A 26,323-nucleotide genomic window follows, 5' to 3' on the forward strand; every position below is an offset into this window, starting at 1 on the left:
TGCGAACCGGTAGCCTTTCACCCCTGATCGATCCCATATCCCCTCTCTTTCTCTCTCTCTCTCTCTTTTTATAATAAAGCACAAATCATTCTGTACATTAAAAGACAAGAAACTCAGAAGTCGGCTAAAAAAGTAGGCTTCCCCACCCCTTGTTAATAATTTTGTAAATGTAAACAAAGAGAGGTTTCAAGTATAAAAGCGAGTTACTTTTGTGACTTGGCAAAAAGGGGTTTGGCACCTGATGACGTCGGGTTTTAAAGGTTATATTTTTGTTTTTGTTTTCATTTGTTTTTGTTTGTTTTAAGGAATTCTGGCTCATTGCGAAGCAGGCCTGAAAGAAGTCTAGATCTTTGCTACCATATATCGCTGGTGAAACTCAGCTCTCTCGTGGACAAGGGGAGTAAAGCCGGGTTTCTGTGGAAGTCCTGGACGTCCTTTATGCTGCCGCTCAGCGGTAACTGCCCGTTGAGTAGCGTCAGGGGTATATTGCAGTAAGTGTGGTGGTTACTGCTTAGGGCAGCGAGCGGGAGGGTCGCGGATTGCACGTTGTACTGGTAGCCTCTGCAGTAATGTCTCATCTGGGCTGCGTTGGTGGGCTGATAATCCCCCAAGTCCGCCTGAGATGAAACTAACGTAGCCGAGGTATCCGTCACCGCGATGGAAGGCACTGTTTGCAGGTCACCGAAGAGGCCCTGTTCGGCGGAATCCAGGACTTGGCGCCGCGAGATCACTTCTTTCTTTTTTGCCGGCATCTCATAGAGCAAGCGTTTCCAAAATTTAGAATTCGGCTTGTTGCTTGGGGGTCCTTTCCACGGGACGACCGAGAAGAGTTTGATGCTGTGCTTCAGCGATTCCACTTCTTGGTAATTGACTTTCCCTTTCAGATGGGGGCACTCGATGAAAATGACTTTGACCTCGCCGCTGAGGAGCATGTTATGGAGGCGGTTTTCCATCTCAAAAATACTCCACCCGCGTCTGAGGACGTAATCCGGCGTCAGGACAATCAGGAGCCGGCGGCTTTGTTCTATACATCTGGCAAGATCTTCTAGATAGGCTGCAAATCATAAAGTAGACAGTAAAATAGAGAAGTACACCCAGGAGAGAGAGAAAAAAAGAAGAAGACCAAACTTTGCAATCAAAATGGGGGGGCGGAGAAGGGAACATATTAATCCTTCTTGACCAGTGCCACCAACAGTTTAAATGGTCAAGGTAACGCCAGATCCCTTGTTTTCACTGGGCTTCAACACTCCTTCAACTGAGCTCTGATGGCTGAGTCTAACTTCAAGAGCCATCAAGTGGAGAACTTTGGAAAAAGCTTTTTTTTGACATGAGCTCCTAAGAGTTGGACAAAGACTGGGTATCTATCACGGCCTTTCCATAATCGCAAAGTCATCTGCATGGACAGCAGATTGGACTTTCTTGACCTGGTAGGACTCTAGATGTTTCCACATCAGGTTTGAACACCTCTACCATCCCTTGATGATATATTCCCCCTTCCAAATGCCGCCCCTCCTACTAAAATTAACATGTTCCTTCCCCCTCTCTAGAAGACGTTGACTTCACCTCACGTGTCATTCACCGTCACATTGTGAATTTTGGCTTGGCGTGCTGTGTGGAACCACATTTAGGGCAGATGGGAGCTGCTGGAAACATGCAGTCCAACGTCTTCTGGAGGCCCACCAACTTGGGGAAAGCCTAGTTTACGGATTTACAATATTGCCAAAATGACCATTTCTCCGCCCTGCCTACGTTATGCCAACGGCAGACACGTTCTTGGTTTCTGGTACTTTATGGGTTGCCAAGTTTGGGTTGGGTTGTCTTTTGATCCCAGGAACACACATCCCGTCGCGTCATCTATCGACAAGATTTGGGAGGCACAGATTTCTGCTCGACAGCCGAGCGCTTTGGAACGCCCGGTGGGACAACCTAGCCAAAGTCCTACTCTACTTACTTCTTTCAACTCTCCTTCCATTGGGAGATAGGGGCACCAGTTGGAAGAAGAGCCTGCAGAAGAAAGAGCAAATTGTAGGGGTTGTTCCAAATGGAACTCATCCCATGTACATCTGGGTTGGGTAGGGTTGGCCAAAAAAAAAAGAAAGAAAGAAAGAAAGAAAAGAAAACAAAATCATGGACCAGAACTTGCAACGTCGATAAATACACACAGACACATAGACACACACACACAAACACGGACACATAGAGAAGACACACAATACTGTTTTGGAGGTTACAGATGGAGAAGACTCCTAACTGGGGGTACAGACATCTTGCTCCCTAGAGTCAAATGGATATCAGAAGTTAAGTGATGGGAAGGGGGGAGAAGAGAGGAAAACAAGGTCTTAACAAGGTCAGATCCGTTAGACTGAATCTGGAGCCAATCTGGGCTTGTCATTGCAAGCGACGTTCACATTTGGCACGGTATGTGCGAACCCTTCTGTCTCTTTGGCGTTCCAGTTTGAATGAAATGGGCAGAAACCTTTACCGCCTGCAAAACGATCTGAACTGATCTATTCTTTCTGTTGACAAGCATCACCTTGCAGTTCCTCCCTGGAGATCCAATGTGGAAGTTTGCCTCCCTTATGAACTGTGCGCTGTCCTACGAGAGAGAGCAACTGAGCTGGTGCAGGCGGACTCTGCTGACTGACAGCAGTTCGATCCTAATCGGATCAAAATGGACTCAGCTTTCCATCTTTCTCAGGTCAGTAAAATGAGGACCCAGATTATTGGGGGCAATATGATGAGTCCGTAAACTGCTTAGGGAGGGGCAGTAAAGCCCTGTGAAGCGGGATATAAGTCTAAGTGCTGTTGCTATTGAGCTGGTCAGGATTGAACTGCTGGCAGTAGGCAGAATTAGCCTGCAATAGGGCATTCTAACCACGGCACCACCACAGCCCTTCCTTCCTTCCTTCCTTCCTTCCTTCCTTCCTTCCTTCCTTCCTTCCTTCCTTCCTTCCTTCCTTCCTTTCCCTTCTTTCTTCCCTCCCAGTGGTTAGAATGCAGTATTGCAGGCTAACTATGCCCGCTACCCAGGAGTTCGATCCTGACTGGCTCAAGGTTCATTCAGCCTTCCATCCCTCTGAGGTTGATAAAATGTTGGGGGCAATAGGCTGACTCTGTCAACTGCTATGAAGGACTATGAAGCACTATGACGCAGCATACAAATCTAAGTGCTAGTGATAAATAGGAAGGAAGGGAAGGGAAGGGAAAGGAAGGGAGGAAGGGAGGGAGGGAGGAAGGAAGGAAGGAAGGAAGGAAGGAAGGAAGGAAAGAAGGGCTGTAATGGTGAAGTGGTTAGAATGCCATATTGCAGGCTAATTCTGCCCACTGCCAGAAGTTTGATCCTGACCGTCTCAAGGTTGACTCAGCCTTCCATCCTTCCGAGATTGGTAAAATGAGGAGCCATTTTGTTGGAGGGGCAATATACTGACTCTGTAAACTGCTTAGAGAGGGCTGTAAAGCACTGTGAAGCAGTATATAAGTCTAAGTGCGATTGCTAACTGCAGACCTTGTACGAGTAGTAAAAGCTGAGTAAGGAGGTGGAAAAGTGGAATACATCACGAAGACAGGACATTGGGAAACTTGGACAAATGTGTGCGCTTTGGCTTTGAGGATGGATAATCGCTTGTATTGGGGTCGTAAAGTCTTCGAAAAAAACGTACATTCGTCTCCCCATGAAGTGAGCAAAATTCCTAAATGAGTGCCTGTTGGATTGCAGACTTCAAACCCAGTTACAGCTAATCCTTGACTTACAACCGTAATAGAGACCGTCATTACGGTTGTAAGTTGTTGTAGACGTAAGTCAAGACATCATGTGACTCGACCTAATTTTATTACCATTTTTTTACAGCAGTTGTTCAGCAAACGCCGCAGCTGTTAATGCAAATCTACAACAGGTCATTTACAAAGGCCGTACAATGGGGCAAATTTATTTATTTATTTATTCTATTATAGTAAAAATAATTTACTAAGACTGTATTACTATTCTTCTTCTCTTCCTTACTAGTATTTATCTCCTCCCACTTATGACTATAATCATGTTGCTTGTATCTTTCAATTATATTGTTTTTATTTGTTTCCTCGTACGATTTGATAGCTTATTAGTAACCTTGACTATCACTAAGTGTTGTATCTTTTTATTCTCTGAGAGCATATGCACCAAAGACAAATTCCTTGTGTGTCCAATCACACTTGGCCAATAAAGAATTCTATTCTATTCTATTCTATTCTATTCTATTCTATTCTATTCTGTTCTGTTCTGTTCTGTTCTGTTCTGTTCTGTTCTATTCTATTCTATTCTATTCTATTCTATTCTATTCTTCATTCCATTATTCTATTCTATTCTATTCTATTCTATTCTATTCTATTCTATTCTATTCTATTCTATTCTATTCTATTCTATTCTTACTCTCTTCTCTTCTCTTCTCTTCTCTTCTCTTCTCTTCTCTTCTCTTCTCCCTTCCCTTCCCTTCCCTTCCCTTCCCATCTATTCTGAAAAAACTCCATCTTGCTTAGCAACAGAAACGTTGGGCTCAACTCTGGTCATAAGTTGAGGATTCTCCTGCGATTCCCTTCTGCCTTTTTTAAAAAATCCTGACCCACACACACACATACACAAATGGATCCTGTCTGCAACGTTCCCTCAGACCGCTAGTAAGCGAGCCCTTCGCAAGAAGCGCTCCTTACGATTCCATCCGCTGCGTCTTCAGACCGCCAGCTTCGCCTCTCAATCTCTGAAACTAGAACGACATCGCCAGGTATGTCCGTCAGCCTGAAGCGAACATTCATGCTTCCACACACCCCCCCCCTATTTTTCCCCAAGACAGGACAACCCCGTTGGCATTTCCTAATGACCAGAAGCTGTCAAACCCAATCTTCCCTCCCTAGCAAAGAAATCAAGAAACAGCTGTCAGCAAAAGTCCACTGCCTTTTTTACAAGACTGGTCGCTGCGTCAGCTAGCTGGCCGAGTGGGTCGTTCTGTTTTGCCTTTTAGTGTTATTTTGTGTTACAGTGGCATATATATTATTTCTAAAGGGAAGGTGACAATTCTAAACCAGTGTTGGCAAACCTTTTCAGCACTAACTGGACCGTACGTTGTGCGCGTGGGGGAGCACCAGAAATCGGAAGAGAAGTTTCCCGGCGCATCGCGGGGAGGAAGGAAGGGCTGTGGTGGTGCACTGGTTAGAATGCCATATTGCAGGCTAATTCTGCCCACTGGCAGCAGTTCGATCCTGACCGGCTCAAGGTTGACTCAGCCTTCCATCCTTCTGAAGTTGGTAAAAGAATGACTCAGATTGTTGGGGTGCGGGTGGGGAAATAGGCTGACTCTGTAAACCGCTTAGAGAGGGCTGCAAAGCACTGTAAAGCGGCCAATAAATCTAAATGCTATTGCTATGCAAAATGCTAGCCTGATAGTCTCACCCCTAGGAAGCTCCTAAGTTTTTTTACTCTTTTCCTCTGGTGACAACAATCTTCTGGGGCCCCTAAGCCCAAGGACAAACTAGTGAGCTCTCTTGAAGAATAGCGCACACACACACACACACAACCCCCCCCACAGCAGCTCTATTCTATGAATTGTTCTCATTTCCTGGCTTTAAGAGAGAATAGGGTCTCGTTTTAATTGCTCCGGGTGAAAGCCCATCAAAGATGCATTTAACATGAACAGCGAGCATCTCAGAAGCTTTCCAAGTTGGTTTTCCCTGCCAGATCCAGGAGCTTTTCCGCAGGTTGCAAAATCCAAGCAGTCTTGGAATGGAACTAGTCCTGAGTTCCCATTTATATTCTGCGCCGTCGTCATTAGCGGGTGATTAAGCCTTCCTTAATCTTCTGCATGAGAGCATCGAATCTGTTCAAAACTATACGAATCATTTCAGTTTTGCAAGGCAGGAAAGGAAGGCAGGCAGGCAGGCAGGCAGGCAGGCAGGAAGGAAGGAAGGAAGGAAGGAAGGAAGAAAGAAAGAAAGAAAGAAAGAAAGAAAGAAAGAAAGAAAGAAAGAAAGAAAGAAAGAAAGGAGACAGCGTTATGCTGCGCTGTGAGTTATAGATATAGATATATATTTTTTAAAAAGCCAAGGTAGCACTGCACATTATTTTGATGATGGTTAATGACTCTCTGAAATTACAATGAGGAAGATTTTTTGTTGGCGCGTCTGAGTGACAGATGGACAGAGAAAGAAAATGCAGTCCTGCCTTTGGAAGCACCTGTGAGGAAGCTGATTCATCTAAAGCATTTGTTCTCTTCGCTCTTCCTGTATTGGCTTAAAAGTCTTTGATTCGGCTCCCTTCTTTTAAAACCAAGCTCGGAGCAACACCAGCTGTGCACAAAATTAAATCTGAACCCCCCTCCACACACACACACACATACACACAGAGAGAGCTCCTAACAGCTGTAGGTTGGTGTGTAGTTATGTACCTGATTCTTCGCTTTAATTTTGGTTTGTTGCTGACAATTCTGTGGAACTACGGCGCTACTCTGAGTGTAAATATTAACAGGCAGAGCTGGCCCTGCATGTTTGCCATCAAACAGTGTGTTTCCACACATTGGGCGAATCCAGAAGGTGACTCGTTGGGTTTGGTTTAATCTTTTTTCCTTACTCGGATGGACGTGGTGGCTCAGTGGCTAAGATGCTGAGCTTGTCAATCGAAAGGTCGGCAGTTTGGCGGTTCGAATCCCTCATGCCGTGTAACGGGGTGAGCTCCCGTGACTTGTCCCTGCTTCTGCCAACCTACCAGTTTGAAAAATGCAAGTGGAAAAATAGGGACCACTTTGGTGGGAAGGGAACAGCGTTCCGTGCGCCTTTGGTGTTGAGTCATGCCGGCCACATGACCACGGAGATGTCTTCGGACAGCGCTGGCTCTTCAGCTTTGAAACAGAGATGAGCACCGCCCCTAGAGTCGGGAATGACTAGCACATATGTGCGGGGGGAAACATTTCCCTTTCCCTTTCCCTTTGCCCTACTAGGGTTTGTAAATGTGCTCTAGGGGTTGGTTCAACCCTACATTCCATTACTGATGATGATGACTGGCCTGACAGCCAACGGAGACACAAATTATGATTGACATCTCACAGTGATAGAGTTCCACCTAAACCCCAAACAAACAAGAGTTCGGGATGCTCCAATCATTATCTATTCCAGAAGACTTTTCTTTACAAAATGGGCCTTCTTGGGACTCTGAGTTTAAGTAGACCCCTTGGTGTTCTCAGTTCTTTCTTGTTTTTGTGAAGTAAGGTAAAAGGTAAAGGTTCCCCTCGCAAAGCTGTTCTAGCCGTTCCCGACTCTAGGGGGCGGTGCTCATCTCCGTTTCAAAACCGAACAGCCAGCACTGTCCGGAGACGTCTCTGTGGTCATGTGGCCGGCATGACTCAACACCAAAGGCACATGGAACGCTGTTACCTTCCCACCAAAGGTGGTCTCTATTTTTCTACTTGCATTTTTTACCTGCTTTTGAACTGCTAGGTTGGCAGAATCTGGGACAAGTAATGGGAGCTCACCCCGTTATGCAGCACCAGGGATTCGAACTACTGAACTGCTGACCTTTCGATTGACAAGCTCAGCGTCTTGGCCACCGAGCCACCGCATCCCTTTTTGTGAAGTATCTTGCTATGAATTGGGGAGGAGGGAAGAGACATTTAAGAAGGATGAGCTTTCTCAGCAGCATTGAGAAGTCGTCTCAAACCTCTAGTGAATCAGTACTTACTCCCAGTTGGGATCAGGTCCCGGTCTGGTATGAAGAGCTTATATCCATATTGCTTCTCCAGAACATCTGGCAAGATTTCAAGGACAAATTGTTCTTCCTCCCGGTTGTCGCGGTCTAATGCGTCGGGATCGACTTTTGTGTATGACAGGTAGGCGTCGTATTCTTTGTTGTCTGCAAAGAAAACCACAGAGTGTGGGAGGAGAAGGAAGAGAAGATCTCCCCACGGTTAAAGCAATTGGTGGCATGTGGGCATGTCTGAACGGCTTTACTGTCCAACAACTGTAACAGGCAGTTCTGGGTCAAGCAGTTTCTGAAACATTGATTTATAGAAGTATCTCGGAGGCAGAACTAGGGATACGGAGTAGTCTAGGTTTATGATTTAGCCGCCGTGCTAAAGAAAGGCTTGGTGCACTAATAATGGGTGGACAACCCCCTTAAAAATCCCAATATGCATTATCTTTGAATTGCACCATTGAAAAAAGGTGGATATGAATAGAATAGAATAGAATAGAATAGAATGGAATGGAATGGAATGGAATGGAAAGGGATGGGATGGGATGGGATGGGATGGGATGGGATGGAAATAGAAATAGAAATAGAAATAGAAATAGAAATAGAAGTGGAGTGGAGTGGAGTGGAATGGAGTGGAATGGAATGGAATGGAATGAAATAGAAATAGAAATAGAAATAGAAATAGGAGTGTAGTGTAGTGTAGTGGAATGGGATGGGATGGGATGGGATGGGATGGGATGGGATGGGATGGGATGGGATGGAAATAGAAATAGAAATAGGAGTGGAGTGGAGTGGAGTGGAGTGGAGTGGAGTGGAATGGAATGGAATGGAATAGAAATAGAAATAGAAATAGAAATAGAAATAGGAGTGGAGTGGAGTGGAGTGGAGTGGAGTGGAATGGAATGGAATGGAATGGAATAGAAATAGAAATAGAAATAGAAATAGAAATAGGAGTGTAGTGTAGTGTAGTGGAATGGAATGGAATGGAATAAATAGAATAGAATAGAATAGAATAGAATAGAATAGAATAGAATAGAATAGAATAGAATAGAATAGAAAACATAAATAACATTATATAAAATTTTACAACTTTCTGCATCAACAATTATCTTTACTTTTAAATTTAATCTTCCCAATCATCCTCTTATTCTTGTGTAACCATACTGAGCATTCTTATAAACTAAATTGTTATATGTACTTACATCCTATTTATTAACATAATCGGTATTTTATCCTTACCAATGTTCAATGCTCTTAGATTCCAGTTAATCAAGTTTCAATTTACATTCTTATGTCTTGTTTTGATTTCTATTTTCTAGCCACGTATAAAATCTATTCCACGCTTTATAGTAGTCCGAATCATCTCTTTCTTTAATCTCCATTGTCATTTTATCCATTTCAGCACATTCGAGGATTTTTTTAATTACTATTTCTTCGGGTGGTGTATTGATCTGTTTCTACATTTGCGCCAGAGCAATCCTGGCTGCCATTAGTATATGCAATGTTATGTAGTACCAACTTTTCTTTTCTTTTTTGTCTTCTTCTATTATGTTTTTTGGTTTTTAAAATGTAAAATATTCAATAAAAACTACTTTTTTTAAAAAAAGAAGAGAAGAGAAGAGAAGAGAAGAGAAGAGAAGACTGGAATAAATATAGAATAGAACAGAACAGAACAGAATAGAACAGAACAGAACAGAACAGAATAGGAGACTGGAATAAATAGAGAATAGAATAGAATAGAATAGAATAGAATAGAATAGAATAGAATAGAACAGAACAGAATAGGAGACTAGAATAAATAGAGAATAGAATAGAATAGAATAGAATAGAATAGAATAGAATAGAATAGAATAGAATAGAATAGAATAGAACAGAACAGAATAGGAGACTGGAATAAGTAGAGAATAGAATAGAATAGAATAGAATAGAATAGAATAGAATAGAATAGAATAGAATAGAATAGAATAGAATAAACAGAGTTGGAAGGGACTTCGGAGGTTTTCTAGCCCAACCCCCTGCTTAGGCAGGAAACCCTACAACACTTCAGACAAATGGCTATCCAATCTCATCTTAAAAACTTCCAGTGTTGGAGCATTCACAACTTCTGGAGGCAAGTCGTTCCACTGATTAATTGTTCTCACTGTCAGGAAATTTCTCCTTTACAAATGAAACAAGCAGCAAATGTAATACCTTAATATCCACAATATCCCTGAAACAACCGTTCATGTTAATGGTAGAGATGTGCTGATATATTCAATCTGAGTGCTTGACGTGTAACTTTCAGGTATATTTATCACAGCCCATTTTAATGCAGAGACATCAAATTTTATATCATTTCCTAGAACTACAAGTCTATTGGGGAATGGAGAGGTCGTGACTGAAGGTTCTTAGGATGAATTTAATTTCCTGTGACTTCTAGAGAATGAAGATCAAACTGCTAATGCAGTGAAGTCAAAAGTACAGCCGGCTTATAAAGCCTCAATTTTCTACAAACAGTGAAAGTTGTGTGTGTGTTTAAGAATCCACTGAAAATCAATTCAAACAAATCACTTGTTTTCTGACTCAGGAACTGTTAAATAGAAGAGAATATTTGTCGCTCACAATTCATTTTTTACCTATTGAATTGTGAGGCGTTTGCTGCTCTCAGAGCTTGGTTTTTTTCTGCTTTGCAGACTATTTTATTATCCAACTAGGTAACATCATCAGTGTAGAAGGGAGTATGAGGTTTGTTTCCTGTATGGTGGCTGGTCATAGCAATATTTGTGATTTTCTTCTTGGTAGTTAATAAAATTAAAATTCTTCTTGGTAATAAATAAAATTAGGGGATTGTTCTCTGCTTGATAGTTTGTCTGGTGCTAATCCCTGCTTCTCTGGATGTTGGCTGCTGGAGACAATATGTTTTGATCTTAAACAGGGAGCAAACCCCACACTCACTAGCACTGTTGTTACGTAGATGGGGCCAACAAAACCTCTGCAAGAAAACAACCAAGCTCAGAGAGAATCGAGGACTTCAGAAAGACTAAATAGCCAATTGGAATCTGGCTTGTTCTTTCATGTTCTTCCAATCCTGATTATTCTCTTAATTTGCATGAAGGACATCTGGCTGTGAATGATGAGATTTGGGGAAAGATGCAACATTTCTTTTCTCCTTGGTAGAACTGAGCTAATAGAGAAGGACTGTTACTTACCCAGTTGGATTTCACACCTAAGGTGGGATTAGAACTCACCATCTCCTGGTGATTGGCCCAAAGTCACCCAGCTGGCTTTCACACCTAAGGCGGGACTAGAACTCACCACCTCCTGGTGATTGGCTCAAAGTCACCCAGCTGGCTTTCACACCTAAGGCGGGACTAGAACTCACCACCTCCTGGTGATTGGCCCAAAGTCACCCAGCTCGTTATCATGCCTAAGGCGAGAGTAGAACTCACCATCTCCTAGTGATCGAAAGTCATGGCTAAGGTGGGACTTGAACTCATGGTTTCCTGCTTTCTAGCCTGGTGCCTTAACCACTAAACCAAACTGGCAGATGCTGGCATTGCATTTCAGCAAGATCTGAAGGGCGGTAGTCCTTCTCTAGCTCCATCCGCTGACATCAGTTTCTCTTATTTCAGATTATACTTTCAGTGGCCGGTCCATATCATTAGCTATTTAGAAGTCTACTCACCATCCATGGCTTCATCGCCTCCAAACATCTGTCGGTAGCATAGCATCAGCTCTATGTTGTAGCACTTATAGATGGTCACAAGTATAACCAGTAAGAGAAATATTGCTCCCAAGCCTCCAGCAAGTTCAATTCTGGAGATCAGATCTAGAATAAGACGAGAATAAGTTAGAAAACGGAATGACTTAGCCCAGGGGTCTCAAACTCGATTTCATTGAGGGCCGCATCAAGTTTGTACTTGATCTTGGGGGGGCCAGGGTGGGTGTGGCCAGCTCGACATCACTCATGTCGGGGGACACCTGTGATGGGCCAAGCGCTCTGCCAGCAAAAACAGGCTCCCGAGCTACGTTTTCGGCTGCGGGGATATCCTGCAACCCTCTGGCAGCGAAACTGTGCCCTCCCGAGCTCTGTTTTTGCTGGCAGAGCCCTCATTGCAAGGCAACCCTCTCTCAATACAGGTAGTCCTCAGCTTATTACCACAACTGAGCCCCAAAATACCCATTGCTAAGCGAGACCGTTGCTAAGTGAGTTGTGTCCCATTTTACAACCTTCCTGGCCGGTGAAGTGAATCACTGCAGATTTTAAGTTAGTAACATTGTTGTTAAGTGAATCTGGCTTCCCAGTGTTGGAAGGTCGCAAAAGAGGATCAGAGGACCCCGGGACGCTTGCAAGCGTCATAAATATGAGCCAGTTGGCAAGCATTTTAGGATCAATGTATTTTACAATGACTATGATTACAATTAAGGTCAACTATTGTTGTATGTACAGTGAGAGCTTATGCACTGGGGACAAATTCCTTGTGTGTCCAAGCACGCTTGGTCAATAAAGAATTTATTTTTATTTATTTATTTATTTGTCAAACACAACAGTATATATAAGTATAAGCATGAAACAACCATACGAATTGGATACAATCAAAGGGAACATTAGGACAGGGACGGTAGCCACGCTGGTGCTCTTATGCAGGCCCCTTGCAGACCTCTTAGGAATGGGGTGAGGTCAACAGTAGACAGTTTTTGGTTAAAGCTTTGGGAATTTTGGGAAGAAACCACGGAGTCAGGTAGTGCATTCCAGGCATTAACAACTCTGTTACTGAAGTCATTTCGCATGTCATCCAAAAAGCTTCTTCTAAGGCCTTTTGGGGGTCTCACTTGCCACCCACCCAAATTATTTTCACATTCTTTTGGGTCCCTTTGAAAAATTGCCAATAGTAGAGTAGAGCCAAAGGGAATGGTGGTGTCAGGAAGTGCTTTTCAAAACATCCCAGTGGAGCAGAAAGGGAGATTATGAAAATATTCTCAACCCCCCGATTTAGCTCATTTCTTGCTTCTGGCACCCAACTGTGGAAAGTCAATATGATTCATGACAACCATAACTCAATGCCAATGGGAGACCCTCATTAGATTAGAATTCTTTATTGGCCAAGTGTGATTGGACACACAAGGAATTTGTCTTTGTTGCATATGCTCCCAGTGTACATAAAAAGAGAAGATATATTCGTCAAGAATCATAAGGTCCAACACTTAATGATAGTCAAAGGGTACAAAGAAACAATCGAATCATACTAGGGAAACAATCAATATAAATCGTAAGGATACAAGCAACAAGACAGTCATAAGTGGGAGGAGATGGGTGATGGAAACGATGAGAAGATTAATAGTAGTGCAGACTTAGTGACTAGTTTGACAGTGTTGAGGGAATTCTTTGTTTAGCAGAGTGATGGCATTTGGGGAAAAACTGTCCTTGTGTCTAGTTGTTCTGGTGTGCAGTGCTCTGTAGCGTCGTTTCGAGGGTAGGAGTTGAAATAGTTTATGTCCAGGATGTGAGAGGCCTGTAAGTATTTTCACAACCCTCTTTTTGACTCATGCAGTATACAGGTCTTCAATGGAAGGCAGGTTGGTAGCCATCTGCAATTCTAATTATCCTCTGAAGTCTGTGTCTGTGTTGTTGGGTTGCAGAACCAAACCAGACAGTGATAGAGGGGCAGATTAACAGACCAATATATGTTTGAGACCCTGCATCATAACCGGGGGCATTCTTAACCTTGCTTCCTAGTTTATCCACCTTCTTAAAGAAACCGCAAGAACGCTATGAGACATTGAAAAGATCCTTTATACCAGTGGTGAAATCCAATTTTTTTTTACTACCGTTTCTGTGGGCGTGGCTTGGCGGGCGTGGTGTGGGTTGGTGGGTGTGGTTGGTGGGCATGGCAGGGAAAGGATACTGCAAAAACTTCATTCCCACCCCACTCCAGGGGAAGGATACTGCAAAATCCCCATTCTCACCCCACTCCAGGGGGAAGGATATTGCAAAATCCCCATTCCCACTCCACTCCAGGGGGAAGGATACTGCAAAATCCCCATTCCCACCCCACTCCAGGGGGAAGGATATTGCAAAATCTCCATTCCCACCCCACACTGGGGTCAGCCAGAGGTGGTATTTGCCGGTTCTCCGAACTGCTCAAAATCTCCGCTACTGGTTCTCCAGAACCTGTCAGAACCTGCTGGATTTCACACCTAATTTACCCTCTATCTCAGCACAGATATGTACTGCCACGATAAATAAGCGATGTGAGAGGCAGAAAACTCAGATTCGGATGACACAATGAGTTAATATATCATCAACATCCCTCTGAACTTTACACGGTTTTACTCTGTGTTGAAGTTCACGGTTAACTTTCCTTCTTCAAAGCCTTTTTTGGGTCCTGCAATTTATGGCTGGAATTCATCGGCTTCTTCCCTTCCAAATGTCACGAAATAAGGTGTACCTCCAGATCAATAAAGGGGGAATTCAAAAGGACATGGAGATTCAACCTGGTGCCTATTTTCTGAGCTTCTTGGAATCCCTTGGATGATGTCAGACAAGCCACGGTTAAGCTACGGAGCGTGCTTCCAGGAGATAGGATTTTAAGCTCCTGCTCTTTGGAAATGTATCAGCCATCTTTTGTGACAAACTGACCATTGATTCAGAATGTATGTCTCTTTGTCCAGCCCACTGGTTCTCTCTAATCACAGCCTAGACCAAGGGTTGGCAACAGTGGTGAAATCTGAACTGGTTTACTACTGGGTTTGCTGGCTGGGCATGCACGCTACGCTCACACATGCACAGTGTGCACTGCGCACCAAAAGTGAGGTGCGCGCAAAGCAGGCATGGGGTAAGTAGTGCGCGGGAGAAAGGAGGGTGATCAGCTCTGGCGCGCAATTTTTTTTTTAATCCTTTTAAAAGCATTTTTTACAACCTCTTCGGGCGAATAGGTTGTTAAAAAATGCTTTTAAAAGTAAAAAAAAAAAAGGCTCCGATGATCACGTGGCTTAGTTGTGATCGTCAGAGCCTTTTTTTAAAAAAAACTTTTAAAAGAATTTTTAAAAAGAAGCGGCAAGCATCCGGGGGTGAGGCTTCAAAAATTTTAACAAGGGGTTCTCTGCCCGGTTGCTGGGTGGGCGTGGCCATAGTGGGTGGGGTGTGGGGGGCGTTTTTGCCCTCCCCGGGCTCCCGAGGTTTTTCTCGAACCTCCAGGAGGGCAAAAATGGCCTCCCTAGGCTCTGGAGGCCCTCTGGTGGTTGGAAACTTCCCGAACTTCCACTAGGCCCGTTTTTCACCCTCCCCGAGCCTCCGCTTGCATCCTGCACTTACCTGCATCCAAAATGGGCCATGTTGGGACTCCTAGGAGGGATGGGGCGGGGCAGGGTGGGGCAGGGCGAGCCAGGAGTGGGATTTAGGGGTTATCCAAACTGCACAGAATCTTAGCTAGAGGTTCTCCCGAACCCCTGCAAATTCCCAGCAACCCACCCCTGTGTACATCACATCTGATTTGGAACTGTGCAGCAGAGCAGAGAGAACCGGCTTGGAGAAGATTTGATGGGGGAAAGAGTTAAATATCTCTTTGCATCCAGCCACAGCTTCTCCGTTGTAAATTTTCCCTCCCTAAATTACTTTTTCATGCAACAGCCTGGGCTCCATCCAAGACATGCGTTCGCATGCGAACGTGTGGTTAATTCCAAGCACTCCTCCTTACTTTCCTGTCTACCAACAGTCAAACCAATTTCCGCCTATGGATTGAACGAAATCTAAAACACCTAACAAGACCCTGATTTTGTGCTCAGCGTGTTCTCCGAGAAAGAAAGCATGTTCAGACAGCATGGGAAGTGGGAGAAAAATCATTTCTATAAATTGACCAGGCTGGTTAAAGAAAAGGGGGGAAAAAATCTCTAGGAACAAAAAGCCTGTGAAAGATACCAAGAAGAAAAGCTGTGGTGTGAAGGAACATGTCTAACTTTGAGGTGAATAGAAAGGAAGAATTTGGAAGCAGTGGGACCCCATTCCCTGTCTCTTTAGTGATGCGTTTTGCATATTGCACTCAGCCATTGTTTAATAGTAGCTAGTAGAAGACTCTCTAATTTTATTGATGATTGATTGACTGATTGATTGATTGATTGCAGACTCCAGAGCCTCCAGAGACTGCCAGAAAGTGACTTGGAAAGTGAGGGGGAAGGGCCATCAGGACTTACCTCGGGAGCACCGGCTTCCCTGGCTCAGCTCCAGGAGCCAGAGGCAGGCCAGGTGGAAGAGATAACGAGGCCTCCGTCCCCTGGCTCTTCCCCTCCAGGCCATGCCTTCAGACCCAGCTGATGGCAATCAGGCCTGGCTGGACCCTAGGTTCCGTAGGCAGGAGAGGCGGGAACAATAGAAGCAGGGGTGGGGCAGGCCTAGGAAGTGCTGAGTCATGGAGCCACACCCCACAGGATATAAAGGCAGCAAGAGCTGCTGTGCCTCTTCGTAGCAGGCAAACCAACTGATTAACTAAGAGCTGAAGTTTGTTCCTGGGTGACTCATCGGCGTCGAGGGAGATAACAGAGACACTTGGCAGATGCTCGCTCTTTTGCTGCCAGGGCTGATAATGCTGGCTAATTAAGCCATCGCTCGGACGGAGGCGAGGGAGGACAGAACACTGATAGTAGTGAGGCATAGGAACAGGAGGAGCCTGTTCCTAATGCACACATGAGAAGAGCTCCCAGAAGGCAAAAGCAGCTCAAGCAAAGAGGATGACTCGGGAGTAGGGCTAAGAGATGATTGGCCCCTCCCATAAGGCTTAAAAGACCAGCAACGGCATTTGGGCTTTGCCGGAAAACAATGTTGATAGCTTGGTCTTCTTGCATTTATTTTTATATTGGTAACTTCTGAACGTTTGCCAAGAAAGGCCTCTGGCAGTTTGCCCAGTCGGACCAAGGTTTGTGATAGGACTGAGGAATTTGTGTTGGGAGGAATTTGCTTTAATTTGAGTTGAACTAAGCTGGGAATGAAGTAATTCTCAGCTGTTCGAATAAAGTTTGTCTTTTCACTAAGTTTACTATTACCGACTTGGGCCTGGGTCACAAGTTAGGGATTTTCTGTCTTCACTGTGAGTTGTATTGTGTTGGGGAGGGGGTGCACTGAGGGAGCTCAGCCAACCTCATCGCACGTATGTTGTGCACTGACAATAAAGATTTGAAATTTCCGACAGCACCCTCAAACCCCCCTTGCAGATGATGAGTGACAATAGGAGCTGTAGTCCCCCATTCTTGAAAAAGGAGTCTAGGACACCAACAGAATAACTAAAATCCCCACCGGTACACAAGACTGATTTCACTGCATTTCATTTCTTAGCCCCTTCAATTCCAGAAGGAATATAATACATATATTTTCAGGACGGGGGAAAATAGCCCCCTTCATTTCTTCAGAACTCGCAGCGACGCTGACGGAGACGGGAATGAAAAAAAGAAAAAGAAAAGAAAAGAAAAAGAAAAATACCTCGTTTCCTCAGAATGATGCTCGCCTGTTTCTTCCCATTTCTGTTTTCGACGTGGCATGTGTAATTGGCCAGGTCTGCTTCTTTCACAATGTCAAAGATTAATGTTAACTCCACAATTTTTTCTCCAAGGTGTTCTTTGAGGAGCCTGAAAGAAAACAGAAAAACATTGGCGGGGTTCGTCAGCAAGCTGAAAATAGATGAGATACTGTTGTGGTGGTCTGTCGGCCGCCAGGCCCTCCAGCAGTTGAATCAGAGGAGGAGGAGGAGGCGTGGGAGTCGGGGTCAGCATCAAGGCAACCTGAGAGCTCCGAGGGAAAAGAGGGAATGGAGCTGGCAGAGAGAGAGAGAGAGAGAGAGAGGCGGAGCCTGGGCCATCTGTCAGCCCTCAGATGGAGAGTCAACAGCCCCCAGGTCTGGAGGTGGCTGATGAGGAAGAGGAGGAATAACTGGGTCCAGTGCCTGATGTGCGGATGTGCAGAAAACAGAGGAGAGGAGAACAGTGGAAATCTATGGGCTGGTCCTTGGGATGGAAGAGCCACTGCTGCTAGCAAAGCCCCACCCTAGCATGGCTAGTGTAGTGAAGAGAAGGACCAAGGGAGAAATGATAGCAGTCTTCCAATATTTGAGGGGCTGCCACAGAGAGGAGGGGGGTTCAAGCTATTTCCCAAAGCGCCTGAAGTCCAGACAAGGAATAATGGATGGAAACTGACCAAGGAGAGATTCAATCTAGAAATAAGGAGAAATTTTCTGACAGTGAGAGCAATCAACCAATGGAACAGAAGTTGCATTTGGAAGTTGTGGGAGCTTCATCACTGGAAGCTTTCAAGAAGAGACTGGACTGCCATCTGTCAGAAATGGTGTAGGGTCTCCTGCTTGGGCGAGGGGTTGGACTAGATGACCTACAATGTCCCTTTCAACTCTGTGAATCTATTCAATTGTAAAAGGCGAGATTTCTCCCCAAACCATTAAACTCTAAAATAAAAAGATGACATTGAGTTCAAAAATATAGAGTTGTTTTTTTTTTAAATACTGAACTTTCTTCTTCGGAGAGCAAATAAATATTTTCCTCCGTTAGTTAAATGAATATAATTGGGGAATACAAATAAGTTCTGCCTCTGTACTGTTTTTTTTTTTTTTTTGCAAAAGTCACCGGATTAACTGTTCAAGGCAGACTCGACGCAAATCAGCTTCCAAACAAGAAAACAATTTGCAATTCAGAAGAAACAAGCTGTGAAGTCCAACTTTCGGGAATAAAGTAGATTTTTTTTTCCCCTCCCGGTTTTCTCAATTACGAGGCGGGGAGGAAATGCGAGCGACGCCGTTCCGTACCTGATTTCGCCTTCTTTAATATGACTTTCCAGCTCTTCGATAAATTTCTCCCCTCTTGTCCAATAGATCATCGGGCCTGACTCGCCACTGAAGCCGAAAAAGGCTTTGCAAACAACGTTCAGGGGCTGACCTGGAAAGCAACACAGGACGGGAAAAAAAAAATGTGACAGTGATGCGTTGTGGCAAGAGAGCACAACAGCCGTCAGTTCGCTTCGTAAAATTTAGAGTTCGGAATGTATTTTTCCGCTTAGGAGAGAGCCAGCCCCGAAGGACCATCTCCTCGGGAATAAACAGAGTGAGTTGTAGCAAGTGAATTTGTTATGGGGAAATAGAAGGACCCGTGGTTGAAAAGGACTTGGTTTCTTCAACTGGTCCAGCTTCGACTAATCAAGGAGAGAAGCAACCTAGAACGAAGGAGGAATTTCCTGACAGTGAGAACGATTCATCGGTGGAACTCCCTGACTCTGTGGTTTCTTCCCCAAACCCCCACTACTTTAACCTTAAGACTGACTCCTGTTGACCTCACCCCATTCCTAAGAGGTCTGTAAGGGGTGGGGGGGGGCATGCGTAAGCGCACCGACGTGCCAACCGTCCCCGTCCTATTGTCCCCATTTATTCGTACTCCTTTCCTGTATTCATAATCACGATTATGTTTGCATCTGTTATCTTATACATGCTCGACAAAATCAATCAATCAAATAAAATAAAAAATAAATAAATAAAATAAATAATTGTCTTCAGGAGTTGTGAAGTGCTTCAACACGGGAGGTTTTGAAGAAGAGATTGGACAACCATTTGTCTGAAATGGTGTAGAGTTTCTTGCCTGAGCAAGGGGATGGACTAGAAGACCTCCAAGGTCCCTTCCAATTCTGTTGTTCTGTTTTGGTCTGTTCTGTTCTAATCTATTCTTATTAGATTCTATTCTATTCACTCTATTCTCTACTCTACTCTACTCTACTCTACTCTACTCTATACTCTACTCTACTCTACTCTACTCTACTCTACTCTACTCTATACTCTACTCTACTCTAATTAGGTTCTATTCTATTCTATTCTATTCTATTCTATTCTATTCTATTCTATTCTATTCTATTCTATTCTATTCTACTCTACTCTACTCTACTCTACTCTACTCTACTCTACTCTAATTAGGTTCTATTCTATTCTATCCAGAAATCTTCAAGGTTTTGGCTAGCAGCTTCTGATCAGGGTGCCCTGTTTCTCCATGTCATATAACATATGTGGGCCATACATCCCTCATTTTGTATTGATTGATCAATTTTGTCATAATTATTTATTTATTTATTATTTATTATTATTTATTATTTTTTTAAATTATTATTATTATTATTATTATTATTATTATTATTATTATTATTATTATTATTATTATTATTATTTAATTTGTATACCGCCCTTCTCCCGAAGGACTCAGGGTGGTGCACAGCCAGAATAAAATTCAAAAAGAACAGTACATATAATATTAAGAACAACCCCTTAAAAAACTTATTCAATTGGCCAAAAATTTAAAATACAATAACACCCTATAAAATTTACAAAAATTTAAAACCCATAAAAGCAAATTAAAAATTTTAAAATCAAGCCAGTCCAGCTAAATGGAATAAATAGGTTTTAAGTTCGCGGCGAACTTAATGGTTATGTAGTGTATCTTGGAGGTGGTAGTGACCCTTTGAGCGCTGTAGGCAACGAAATTTCATTTTGACGCAGGCCGATTCGTGTCCATTCAAGGTGACAATAAAGTTATTCTAAGTCTAAAAAGTCTGTCCGGTGTGAAAGACCCCGTGAAGGTCCAGTTAAAACTAATGTATTGCTAAAAGGCCTATTCTCTTCAATTAAGCGTTAGCACCTGCTAGGAGCTACCATATTTTTTGGAGTATGAGACACACCTTTTCCCCCAAAAAAAGAGGGTGAAAATCTGGGTGCGTCTTATACTCCGAATGTAGCCCCACCCAGCTTCTCAAACTGAGGTTTCAGAGGCTGCAAGAAGCTTCAGGAAAAAAAGCCTCCAAGCAGAGCTTCAGGAAAGAAACCTCCAAACAGAGCTTTAGAAAAAAAGCCCCCAAACAGAACTTCAGAGGCTTTTTTTCTGAAGCTCTGTTTGGGGGCTTTTTTTCCTGAGGCTTTCAGAGGCTTTCATAGGCAGAAAGAAAAGCAAAAAAAATCCAATCTATCGCCTAGTGCCGCCAACAGCCTCCCATCGACCTGTGCGCTCCCACAGGGAGGGTCTCCTCGGGGTGCTGGCAGCCCCCAGGGGAAGAGCCTTCTCTGTGGGGGCACCTACCCTATGGAGCGAACTGCCTCTGGGGCTACGCCTTCTTCCCGACCTCCCGGCCTTTAAGCGCGAGCTCAAGACTTTTTAGTTTCACCGAGCAGGGTTGGCCTAAGGGTAATTTTTAATGGGTAGTTTTATTACTTGTTATTTTAATATTCGGCCTATGGATTCAGATTTTTAAATTTCAAATATTGTGTTTTAATTTTTGTATATGTCTTTTTAACTTGGCTGTAAACCACCCTGAGTCTTCGGAGAAGGGCGGTATAGAAATGTAAATAATAAATAAATAAATAAACCACAGAGCTCACAACCAACGAACCTGTTGCTAAAATTCACCTCTGGGAACAGCTGATTGGGGGTATTCCGGGAGGCCAATCCATCTGCCAATCAACTTTTTTTCTTATTTTCCTCCCCGAAAACTAAGGTACGTCTTATTCTCCGATGTGTCTTATACTCCAAAAAAAAAAAAAAAAAAACGGTAGCTAAGGGTCAACCGAATTCAAGGGTGGTTGGATTTAGCTCCCTTGCAGCTATGTAGAGATTCTAGACTGGTGCCTCTTTTAATGCCGCCCCCCAGCCTCTCCTTCTCCTTCTTGATCTGCTCATGGGAACACATGGACACATGTGGATTTCTTTCACTTTACAGATAGTCCTCGACTTACAACTGTAATGCAGCCCGCCAATTACGATCATAAGTTGCAATGTTTTTAAAGTGGTTCATCACCTAACCAATCTGAATTTTTTTTTAAAACTTTTCTCTGCAAGCAGTCATTAAGGAGCAAATATTGTGGTCATTAAGCAAAACCCATCGTTATGGGGCGTTTTTGCTGGGAACCAGAAGTCAAGGCTTGCTTTCCGACAAAAACGCCATAAAAATCATACGGTCGCACATTGCAAATCGCCGTAAATGCGGGTTGGTTGCTAAGCACCCCAAAATTCGGTCACGTGGCCGGGGTGGGTGGGGAATAGCTGCTCTAGGAACTTTAGAACCGAGTCATAAGTACCTTTTAGGGCAGAGGTGTCCAAACTTGGCCCCTTGAAGAGTGGTGGACTTCAACTCCCAGAATTCCCCAGCCAGCATGAGCTATAAATATGAGCAAGTTGCTGGCTGGGGAATTCTGGGAGTTGAAGTCCACCACTCTTCAAGGGGCCAAGTTTGGGCATCCCTGTTTTAGGGTGTGTATGGAGGGGGACTCCTGTCGCAACTTTGAATGGTTGCTAAGTAACCACCGTAAGTCGAGGACTACCTTTAACGCTCTTTGTAATTCGTAGAATTTATCACATTATGGTGTTCCCAGAACTTCGGTTTCCAGAAGGATACAAGAAGATGCAGACTAGGTTTCCATCAAAGGGATAATGTTCATTTGATCTCTTTTAGTTTTGATCTACTTTTCCTAAAGGATCAAGCTCTCCTATACAATTCCATAAATGCCGACGGCAGTTGAATTTTGTTCAGGATCGTTCTAGGCAAAGCTGGAACTTTGCGAAAGCCGCAAAGGGTTTTTTCAAATCCTTACAGTAGAGTTCCAAATCCTTATTAAAAATCACGGCGGAATGACAATTTCTCACGGGTCAAGAAAGGACTCTTGATTAAGTCAAGATGGCGGCTGTGACGTATGAATGGAAGCCTCACACACACACACACACACCCCTTTTAAACATGCCTGCAATGCGTCACAACACTGGTGTGGTCTCCAGCACATCATTAAAAGCCAAAAAGGGTTGCAAAACTCTAATTAATACAAAACATACTGAGCTGAGATTGATCGGAGCCAAGATCGCTTCTCTTTTTGGTCCAGGGTTATTTTTCCTTCCTCCCTCCTTCCCTCCCTCGCTCCCTCTTCCTTCCTTCCTCCTTTCTTTCCTCCCTCCCTCCCTTCTTTCCTTCTCTCCTTCCCTCCTTCTCCTTTTTTTCTTTTCCTCCCTCCCTCCCTCTTCCTCCCTCCCTCCTTCTCTCCCTCTTCCTTCCTCCCTCCCTCCCTTCTTTTCTTCCCTACTTCACTCCTTCTCCTTCCTTCCTTCCTTCCTTCCTCTCTCTCTCCCTCCTCCTTTCCTTCCTTCCCTCATCCTTCTTCCTTCCTTCTTCCTTCCTCCTTCTCCTTTCTTCCTTTTCCTCTCCTTTCCTCCCTCTTTCTTCCTTCCTCCTTTCCTTCCCTCCTCTCTCCCTCCCTCCTTTCCTTCTTTCCTCATTCTTTCTTCCTTTTCCTCCCTCCCTCCCTCCCTCATTTATTTCTTTCCCTCTTTCCCTCTTTCTCCTTTCTTTTTTTTCCTCCCTCCCTCCATCTACCCTCCCTCCCTTCCTTCCCTTCCTTCCTGCATTCCTTCCTCCCTCCCTCCTTCCTTATTCTCCTTTCTTCTTTTTCCTTCCTCCCTCCCTCCCTCCCTCCCTCCCTCCCTCCCTCCTTCCTTCTTCTTCCCACTGCTGATTGAACTGAATGATATTCTGATATTCTGAGAACATGGCATCTCCTGATCGAGGCCTACGATCCTTGTGTAAAGCATAATTTTGCAGCTGAGATTGATTTGAAGCCAAGGTCGCTTCTCTTCTTGGCCCAGGGTTTTCTTCGGGACTTTGAATTAATTGATATAAAACATACATGTAGGACATAAGACTATTGGAGGAAGACTTTCTCCAAGGGCCTCCAAGGGCCTCTTGTGGCTCAACAGGCTAATGCAGTCTGTTATTAACAGCAGCTGCTTGCAATTACTGCAGGTTCAAGTCCCACCAGGCCCAAGGTTGACTCAGCCTTCCATCCTTTATAAGGTAGGTAAAATGAGGACCCAGATTGTTGGGGGCAATAAGTTGACTTTGTATATAATATACAAATGGTTGAAGACTATTGCTTGACACAGTATAAGCCGCCCTGAGTCTTCAGAGAAGGGCGGGATATAAATGCAAATTAAAAAAAAACAAAAAACTTTCCATTCCAGTTCCTCAACCTCCCTTTAAGTGAGAAAAAATAGGATTTATTATTATTTTTTTTTAAAAAAATGGAGAATTTCTATGGCCTGCCTATATGGGAACCAACGCATTCCATGTTTCCATAAGAATCTATCTAGGCACCTAAACCTGCAACATGGGGTCTTTTTTGGACTTTAATAGGAAACGACACTTGCCGAGATGTGAGAAAGGGTTTTAAAAACTTTATTGAAAGAGTTTCTGGACAATCAGAAGGAACAGCTTCTGCCCTTTACGGGGCCAGCCCTGCTGCGCTGTAAGTACTGGTTGAACAGCTGGGGCTGCGTGTTTTCTATTCAATGACCCAGCAAGATTTCTGTTGAAAACTACATAAATAAATAACCGAGAGGAAATGAAAAATACTCCAGAGAGGCATCTAATTTCTATCAATGCTAAGCAAATTTCCTGAAGAGATTCTCATGGTTAGAAGAAATAATAAACACACACAGAGAGATACGGAGATATTGCATATGTATGTGGGTGTATATATATATACATACATATATATATAATACATATACATATACACACATACACACGCACACATACATACATACATATATATCTGTACATTAAGGAGACATACCTGCACACAGGAGCTCAAATTCCCTTCCTTAAACTCCTATTCGAAGCTGAATTTAATAGTTTCATCTTATCCTTCCTTCCTTTCCTTCCTCCTTCCCTTTCTTTCCTTCCCTCCTTCCCTCCTCCTTTCTTCTTTTTCCTCCCTCCCTCCCTCGCTCCTTCCTTCCCTCCCTCTTCCCTCCTTCTTTTCCTCTCTCCCTCTGTCCCTCCCTCCATTCTTTCTTTCTTTCCCTCATTCTCCTTTCTTTTCCTCCTTGCCTCCTTCCCTCCTTGTCTTCCCTCCTTTCCTCATTCTTTTTCCTTTTCCTCCATCCCTCCCTTCTTTCCTTCCCTCCTTCCCCCTTCTCCTTTCTTCCTTTTCTCCCTCCCTCCTTCTCTCCTTCCTTCCCTCCCTCTCCTTCTTTCCTTCCCTTCTTTCCTCATTCTCCTTTCTTTTTTTTCCTCCTCCTTCCTCCCTCCCTCCTCCTCCCTCCCTCCTCCTCCCTCCTCCTTCCTTCCTTCCTTCCTTCCTTCCTTCTTCCCTCCCTCCCTTTCTCTTTTTCCCAATGCTAGAAGAACTGGACATCCTTCTGAGTCAACCTGCTTAGTATAGACGTTGTTCTGAGGACACGGCATTTCCTGATTGATGCCTACGATCGTTATGTAAAGTGTAATTTTGGAGCTGAGATTCATTGGACCCAAGATCGCGTCTCTTCTTGGCCCAGAGTCATTTCTGTGACTTAGAGCCCTCGATGAAATGCCTAACGTAACAGGACATCTTTGTCCATTCTCAGAAGGATAGCCATGGTGGGTAGGACAATTTCAGACAGACCACGTCCATTTTCATCACCTGACTTCAACGGTCATAAGTGCACGGCCATCAATCACTCCCCCTCCCTCCAGTGCCATTTTAACTTTGAACCGTTGCTAAGAGGAAAAATTGACAGATTCAATCCTCTTCAGCATCTGAATCCAGGCAAGGCTGCCACCTGCTGAAGCTTGTGCCAGTGTGGTTGATCCAACAGAGAATTCTGTGAAATGTTCATTTCTGCCTCCCGTGGTCTCATCTTTCTTTGGCAGGGTTGGGAATGTCCTTGGCATCCCTGACATTCGATGGCTTCAGCTGGGTGGTATGGAATGACGTTCCCCTCCATTGTAGAATGTCTGTTGTGGTCCGCCAGAAGCCTGCAGACCCGGCAGCAGAGTCGGACAGTGAGGAGGCTGGGGAGGACGATGGGCCAGTCCTAGAGTCAGGGGAAGGCCTGGATGAGGGCTCTGCGTAGGAGGCAGAGATGGGGCCAGGGCCATCTGGAAGCGATGCATGGACTCCAGAGCCTCCAGAGGCAGAGAGTAGAGAGGCAGAGGCAGAGAAAGAGCACGCATGAGAAGAGCTGCCACAAGGCAAGAGCAGCTGAAGCAAAAAGGACGACTCGGGAGTAAGGTAAGGAGATGATCGGCCCCTCCCATAAGGCTTAAAAGAGCAGCCGTTGGGTTCTTTGTAGAAAAGCAACGTTGATTCCATTGCTTCTTGTCAGTGTCTCTTGAACTTTGTGGGGTTTTTGCCAAGAAAAGCCTTTGGCAGGTTGCCAAAGACAACAAAGGTTGGTGATAAGGCCGAAGGACTGTTTATGAAGAATTTTGTTTTGGACTAAGCTGAGAATGAATTAATTCTCAGCTGTTTTAATAAAATACGTTTGTTCAGGACCGAATTGTGTTTGGTAATCACTACTTGGGCTTCAGTCCCAACAATGCCTTGGGCTTTGGATGCGATGGGCCAGATATAGCCATTCACGCATGGAAAGAAGATGACCTCCTAAAGCAGGGGTGTCAAACTCGATTTCATTGGGGGCCGCATCAGGGTTGTGTTTGAACATGGGGAGCCTGGGTGGGGTGTAGTTTGGGGTGGGGGTGGCCAGCTTAACATCACTCATGTCGGGGGCAACTGTGATGGCCAAGTGCTAAGTAAGGCAGGACTTCCCTGAGACCAGGGTGCTATTCATCAGGTTCTGGAGAACTGGTAG

General features: G+C 44.2%; 1 protein-coding gene across 1 annotated transcript in view; it reads right to left on the minus strand.

The window, feature by feature from the left end:
* The window catches only part of IL1RAPL2 (interleukin 1 receptor accessory protein like 2), a 432,928-nt gene that overhangs the window by 1,143 nt on the left and 405,462 nt on the right, over positions 1-26,323 (minus strand). Inside the window, exons 7-11 of the mRNA XM_058154577.1 lie at positions 18,487-18,616; positions 17,157-17,302; positions 11,373-11,516; positions 7,697-7,867; positions 1-1,054 (exon numbers count right to left, since the gene is read on the minus strand). The exon at positions 1-1,054 is cut by the window's left edge and continues 1,143 nt beyond it. Coding sequence (XP_058010560.1) covers positions 354-1,054; positions 7,697-7,867; positions 11,373-11,516; positions 17,157-17,302; positions 18,487-18,616 — 1,292 coding nt within the window. The 3' untranslated portion in view covers positions 1-353. The remainder of the gene's footprint in view (positions 1,055-7,696; positions 7,868-11,372; positions 11,517-17,156; positions 17,303-18,486; positions 18,617-26,323) is intronic.

The sequence above is a fragment of the Ahaetulla prasina genome, chromosome 11, assembly GCF_028640845.1.
Source record: "Ahaetulla prasina isolate Xishuangbanna chromosome 11, ASM2864084v1, whole genome shotgun sequence".
NCBI classification, from domain to species: domain Eukaryota; kingdom Metazoa; phylum Chordata; class Lepidosauria; order Squamata; family Colubridae; genus Ahaetulla; species Ahaetulla prasina.